This window comes from Orycteropus afer, unplaced genomic scaffold (assembly GCF_000298275.1).
Source record: "Orycteropus afer afer isolate SDZICR_OR568_19922 unplaced genomic scaffold, OryAfe1.0 scaffold00061, whole genome shotgun sequence".
Classification (NCBI taxonomy): Eukaryota; Metazoa; Chordata; class Mammalia; order Tubulidentata; family Orycteropodidae; genus Orycteropus; species Orycteropus afer.
In genome coordinates this window covers 854,757-861,029 of record NW_006921648.1, presented here as the reverse complement: position 1 = coordinate 861,029, position 6,273 = coordinate 854,757, and the positions used below count along the sequence as shown (strand labels likewise).

At 63.2% G+C, this 6,273-nt stretch overlaps 2 protein-coding genes across 2 annotated transcripts in view; one reads left to right on the top strand and one right to left on the bottom strand.

Annotated features, from left to right (window-relative positions):
• The window catches only part of ECI1 (enoyl-CoA delta isomerase 1), a 14,340-nt gene extending 11,695 nt beyond the window's left edge, over positions 1 to 2,645 (top strand). The window contains exons 5-7 of the mRNA XM_007939667.1: positions 978 to 1,099; positions 1,190 to 1,368; positions 2,479 to 2,645. Of these exons, the coding sequence (XP_007937858.1) occupies positions 978 to 1,099; positions 1,190 to 1,368; positions 2,479 to 2,645 (468 nt within the window). The remainder of the gene's footprint in view (positions 1 to 977; positions 1,100 to 1,189; positions 1,369 to 2,478) is intronic.
• Positions 2,646 to 4,094: 1,449 nt separating this feature from the next.
• DNASE1L2 (deoxyribonuclease 1 like 2) lies at positions 4,095 to 6,058 on the bottom strand. Its single transcript, XM_007939666.1, has 7 exons — positions 5,915 to 6,058; positions 5,730 to 5,818; positions 5,557 to 5,640; positions 5,375 to 5,475; positions 4,931 to 5,043; positions 4,598 to 4,849; positions 4,095 to 4,148 (listed from the first exon to the last, which is right to left on the bottom strand). The coding sequence occupies exons 1-7, from the start codon at positions 6,056 to 6,058 to the stop codon at positions 4,095 to 4,097; spliced, it is 837 nt and encodes a 278-aa protein (XP_007937857.1).
• Between the last annotated feature and the right edge of the window lie 215 nt (positions 6,059 to 6,273).

Below are 6,273 nucleotides of genomic sequence, written 5' to 3'. Positions count from 1 at the left end.
CTCTTCCCCTGTGTCCATCCCTCCATGCACTCCTGCCCCCTGAGCTGTCTCCCTGTGCATGCACAGCCCTTCTGTTCTCCCAAGATTGTTCTCTCGAAGGAGTGCATCTACCTAATGTAAATGTTCAGCTCATACGCCTGTCTTTTGTTTAGCTGGAAGCCCCAGGTGTGGGTTCAATTCCAGACTTGAAGGGCAGTTGGGGCCATTGTCTCAGTGGTTCCACCAGGCTCTATCGGACCAGCAAACCTGATGCCCCTTTTTTTTTTCCCTCGAATGATTTTGAGTTTTGTTCCACATTGTTCTCCCTCTCTATCCAGGATCTCCTACATAGATCCCCCTCTGAGTGGTTGACAGTAGTAGCCAGGCACCATCTAGTTCTTCTGGTCTCATAGTTGTATAGGCTGAGGATCACATGGTGTACCAGTTGCTTGGAGTAATTGTTTCCATGCGTCTTTGGTTTTCTTCATACTTCTTTGCTCTGGATGAGGAGAGACCCATCATTGCATCTAGATGAGGACCCACGTTTTGGAAACGTTTTTGGCTGTCCATGGGGAATGCAACGGAAGGGAGTTCAGGGGCTCGAGTGTGGCCATGGAGCAAGGGCATATGGGAGCAGGAGCAGGGTTGTAAGGAGAGCTGGGAGAGGCAGGTGTGGGGTGCAGACGGACATGGGGACCTGGAGCCACGGAGCTGCTGACACCCACTTTCAGTCTCCGTCTTGGGCAGCAGGTGCAGCCGGGCACAGGCCCCAGGGGGCAGGATGTGAAACACTCCCTGGGCCAAAGCTACCAAAGGGACAGTGATCAGTCCTGGGTTAGTAGTTACAAGAGACACAGTTTGCCGGTTCCCCAGCTGGCAGCCCTGTATCCCCAGACCCAGGCAGTGTGAGTGCAGCCTCCGGGGGTGGCCAAGGCTCACGGCCCCTACAAGCGGCCGGGGCAGCTGAACCCCAGCACCTGGTGGTCTCGACCCTGCAGGGCACCTGTCCAGCAGGCGGCTGTTTACTCTCCCTGACCTGTGACTACCGCATCCTGGCTGACAACCCTAAGTACACCATCGGGCTGAACGAGACCCAGCTGGGTATTTTCGCCCCCTTCTGGTAAGGGCCGGGCTGCCAGGACTGTGAGCTTGTCCCCCGGGGTGACCACCTTCACCCGGGGCCCCACGGCAAGTGCTGTCTTCACTCCAGGTTCAAGGACACAATGGTGAACACCATCGGGCACCGTGCCACAGAGCGGGCCCTGCAGCTGGGGCTTCTCTTCACGCCCGCTGAGGCCCTGCAGGTGGGCCTAGTGGACCAGGTGGTGCCCGAGGACCAGGTGCAGAGCACAGCCCTGTCGGTCATGTCCCAGTGGCTGGCCATCCCAGGTAAGGTGCGCGCGCGGGGGGGGGGGGGGGGGGGGGCACTGATGGCAGAGGGGGACCAGAAGGGCCCCATGGGAAGCTCCCCTGTGACCGGGCCTCGGCTGCTCAACTAGCCCATGACTGAAGACAGCTCCAGAGCCCTCGCATGAGCAGTTACACTCTTGGCTGCCAGCCCAGAGGTTGGGGGTTCAAGTCCACCAGGGGCACCTCGGAAGGAAGGGCTGGTGAACGCAGCCACCGAGAGCTCTGTGGGGCCCGGCTGTGTGCTGGCCCACGGGCTGCCCGCGGTCAGCAGGCTCCGAGGCCGCTGGTTGGAGGCAGTGGTGCTTCCAGGGTAGGACCCCTGCCTTCAGTGCGGGTGACATGGGTTCGATTCCCAGCCGGGCACCACGTGTGCAGCGGAGCTGTGCCTGTCGCCGGCAGGCTGATGAGGCTCCAGGAGACCAGGAAGGGGGGCCAGGGGGTGTGCTTGTGAGGGTCATCCGCTGGGGCTCCTGTGGGGGTCAGTTCTCTGACACAGAGTTGAGAGGGCGTCTGGTGGAGGGCGAGCTGCTTGTCTGTGCAGAGACACGGGGGTTACATGGGTGGAGACTCATGTCAGGGGGCCGCAGGAGACTGCTGCAAGAAGCCGGGTGCAAGTTCAGCTTTGGGGGACCCCTGTGCCCAGTCTTCCTCCAAAACAGCTGTGGAAGGTCTGCAGATGGGCAGGTAACACAGCGCACTGGTACAGCCCGGGCCCTGCAATTCCGTGTCAGGCAATCCCCACGTGACAGAGCATTGGGGTTTTTATTTTCAACACTTAAAGCAGGAAAGCCATGACAAGCCCTACAAAGAGGCGGCAGGTGGGTGGCTGAGCGCTGGGCAGTTGATGGCATGGCCGCAGTGTGTTTTATGGTGGGGACAACGAGCCGGCTAGTATCGCGGCGTGGGGCGAGCAGGTTCAAAGCACTTTTGACGGCAGCTGCTTGTCTGTTCAGAAGAGCAGTTGGTGGGCTACGGGAGACGGTGTTTCTCAGGGTCTCCCCTCGGTGGTTGGGACTTCCTGAGCGGCCCGAGTTTGCGTGTGCACTCTGGGGAAGGCCGCGCGTTTTCACATGGCGCCTGTGTGTACAGACCACGCCCGGCAACTGACCAAGACCATGATGCGCAAGGCGACCGTGGACCAGCTGCTGAAGCACAGGGAGGCCGACATCCAGAACTTCGTCAGCTTCATCTCGCGAGACTCTATCCAGAAGGTGCTGCAGGTGTACCTCCAGAAGCTCAGAAAAAAGAACCACTGAGGGCCTGGCCAGAGCACCCCTCCGCAGGCCGTGGGCCCCAAGGGAATTAAACAGGGTTTTTTTCCCCCTTAAATGGCATTTCAGTTTGTTTTACTGACCCTGCTAGAAGGCCTTGTTCTCTGGAGCCGGGTGTCCTCAGTCCCCACCCCCACAATCCATCCTGCCTGACGGGTGACACCCCCCGGCTGTGACGCCCCTGACTTGGGGGCCATGAGGGGCAGGTGGGACCCGAACCACTCCCTCACAAAGGCAGAACTGTGTATAAAGTTCTCTGGGTGCTCGTCCCCGGCCTCTGGACGTCTTTCTTGCTGAGGTGGGCAGTCAGGTGACTGGGCCCTGGTGAACCACACGGGATCCCCATACCCTTCCCCTGCAAGGAGGCAGCCCAGGGTGGCCGGCCAGCCCCTCCCCACTCAGTGCTGAGCCGGACAAGGCCTTGGGAAATGCCAGTGACAGAGCACTTAGCCCAGGGGCTCCTCCCAGCCACCCACCGCCCCCCCGCAAGAAGTACAGGCGTAACTCAGACACTGGGTTCCGTTCCAGACCACAATAAAGCGAACGCCGCAGTAAGCTGACAGGTTTATTGGTTTCCCAGTGCCTGTAGCAGCAATGGTCACACTCTCGGCGTCTCTGAAGTGTGTAACCACATGATGGGAAGGTTTGAAATATTTCAAGAATGACCAAAATGGGACACGGCCAGGAAATGAGCACACTGCTGTGAAAATGGCACCGATAGACTAGTTGACACAGGGTGGCCTCAAACTGCCCGTTTGTAGAAAAGAAAATGTAGTTGTGACAATAAAGGGAAGTATGATAGAGCAGGATCTGCCTGCACAGGGTCTTGGGGTGCAATATAATGGGGTCTGCCTGTACAGGACCTTGGGGGTGCAATATAATGGGGTCTGCCCGTACAGGACCTTGGGGGTGCAATATAATGGGGTCTGCCCATACAGGACCTTGGGGTGCAGTATAATGGGGTCTGCCCATACAGGGTCTGCACAGAGGACAGGGAGCGTCCTACTGTAGCCAGTATGGTCTGGGGGTGGCCATTCCACCAGGACATTTCATAGGCAGATCAGACTGTCCCTGCCCCCTCAGGATGCTGGGACCAAGAGCCACCTGGGCTGTAAGGTGGAGCCACAAGCCCAGAAGGGTTGTGTCCTTAGAAGACAAGGAGGCCAGAAGCAGCCCACTGCCACCTCACTGAGCCGTGGTGGTCACTAAACACCCACCAGGGCCCTGCATGGGGTACCCCGTGAGGCAGGCATCACAGCCCATCTTACAGATGGGAAAGCAGGCTCCAGGCACCCCACAACACATCCATGGCTGCCTGTCCAGGCCTCAGAAGAGTAGGTGCTGGCACCCAGGCCTGGCTGACCCTACCCTGCAGCCTCAAGAAAGAACCCAGGGGGCGGTTGCAGGTGGCTGGGGTCTGCAGGCTTTGGGCCGTCAGGTGGACTTGAGGGTCACCTCCACAGGGAAGTGGTCACTGATGACAAGAGCCTGGATGGAGAAGCAGGGATGGGAGACCCTCAGGGGCTTCAGAGAAGCTCCCCACCCCTGCGTTTGTGGGAAGGGTCATTGGGTCAAGCAGGGCACTGTGGACACCCTGCCTGCTGCAGGGACTGAGAGTGACCGCCCCACACGGGGACACAGGGAGACCTCAGCAGCACAAAGCAGCTTTGCCGGAATGCTCCACTCAGCTGGGACTGAACCGCTGACGGGCCTTCTCTGTAAATCCCGGAGCAGGCGGACAGGCCCCAGGTGCCAAGGACAAGTGCTCTGTAGGGATCCCGGGAACCGTAGCTGGGCAGCACCCTCCCCCAGCACCTGCCTGAGCCCGGGGAGCCCCAGGACCCCAGGACCGGCAGCACGCCCGCCCCGCAACACCTGCCTGAGTCCAGGGAGCCCCAGGACGGGCGGCACGACGCCCCACCCCCCGCAGCACCTGCCTGAGCCTGGTCCAGGCCGAACTCCTCCCGGAAGTCGTGCACCGCGGCCGAGTGCGGCTTCAGGCTCCGGCGCAGGCGCGCGCCGCAGGCCACGATGCGGTCGTAGGCGCAGTCCGAGTTGCCCACCGTGGTGTCCGCGCTGTCCGGGATAAGCCACCGGAAGACCTCGCTGCTGCGCAGGCGGATGGAGGCCCAGTCCTGCGGCCGCACGTAGCTGCAGTCCGCGTTGAAGTCGCCCAAGAACAGGATGTCCTGCGGGCGCGAAGCGGGTCAGGGGCCCCCGGGGCGCGCCCGCCCAGGACCCCAGGCGGGCCGGGGCGCAGCGGGGCTTACGTCAGTGGCCCACTTGTCGATCACGTCCAGGTACACGTCGTACAGCGCGTCCACCTCCGCCACAGCGTCGTGCGGCGCCGCGTGCAGCGGGACCAGCACCAGCTCCCCGGCAGCTGGGGAGAGGGCGGGGCTTCAGGGGCGGGGCGAGGCAGAGTCTGCTGGGCGGGGCGGAGTCTTTGGGGGCGTGGCTAGGGCGGGACTTTAGAGACGGGGGTGGGACCTGGGCGAGGCGTGATGGGCCGGGGCGGGGCCTTAGGGCAGGGGCGGAGTCTGTGGGGATAGGTTCCCTGAGGGGGCGGACCCCCCAAGGGGCGGGGCCTGTGGGGACAGGGCCTGGGGGCGGGACGTCAGAGGCTGGGGCGGAGTCTGCGGGGGCAGGGCGGAGTCTGAGGGGGGTGGGACCCCCTCTGGGGGCGGGGCCTGCGGGGGCGGGGCCGGCCTCACCAGAGCGGGGCGCCCAGAATTTCACCACGAAAGGCTCACGGCTGAAGACGTCCTCCGGGTCCGAGTAGTGGTAGGTGTCCATGACCGCCACCGCGTCCTTCCTGGGGGCAGAGGACAGGGGGCGCGCTGGGGCAGCCTCGTTCGGCCACATGCACTCCCTCCCCGCGACCCCACCCCCTCACCTGTACACGAACAGGTACATTTCCTTGTACTGGTCCCGCCCCAGGGGCTCGCTGCTCACGAAGCCATACTTGTGCTTGGACACGCTGCGGAGACACCAGGCCCAGGTCAAGGCCCTGGGCTGACGCCTGGGGTCCCGAGCGAGGGGTCGCGACGCGGGGCCCTGCCGCCAAACCTGTTGATCTGCTGCATGAGCGCGGACACAGCGCTCAGGTCCGGGTCCCGGACCTCCTGCACCAGCGCGATGTCATAGCCAGCCAGGATCTAGAGGAGGGGCGGGCAGGGGCAGGTTGCAGGCGGCCGCTTCGCCCGGAGGACCTGGCCTGCTCCGCCCCGCCCCTGGTCCGTCCCCGGCTTCACCTTTGCGATGACGCTGCCGCAAGCGGGGTCTGACACTTTACTGTCGCCAAAGCTCTGGATGTTGAAAGCTCCGATGCGCAGCGCCGAGGCCCCGGCGGCTCCCAGCGCCCAGAGCGTGGCCAGCAGGGCCCGGGGCCCGCCCATGGTGCGGCGCAGGTGGGCTAGGGGGAGCAGACAGGCCCGGTGAGCGTGACATGCAGGAGACACGCCCACCCACACTCCCGCCCGGCGCGGGGGCGCGGGGACCCGGCGGGGCCTGCCCCCCCGGTTGCTGGCCCGTGCGGAGACGTAACTTCCACCTGCCCTCTCGCTGGCTCTCCAGGGTGATGCGCTGAGCCCTCATCCCGTCGCCGTCCTCC

Excerpts from the sequence above, each read along its gene's own strand:
- DNASE1L2 (XM_007939666.1), bottom strand. The coding sequence starts at position 6,058 with ATGGGCGGGCCCCGGGCCCTGCTGGCCACGCTCTGGGCGCTGGGAGCC. Across the intron at positions 5,819-5,914 it reads GCGGCAGCGTCATCGCAAAG|ATCCTGGCTGGCTATGACAT; the intron begins GTGAAGCCGGGG and ends CCCCTCCTCTAG. Across the intron at positions 5,476-5,556 it reads ATGTACCTGTTCGTGTACAG|GAAGGACGCGGTGGCGGTCA; the intron begins GTGAGGGGGTGG and ends CTCTGCCCCCAG.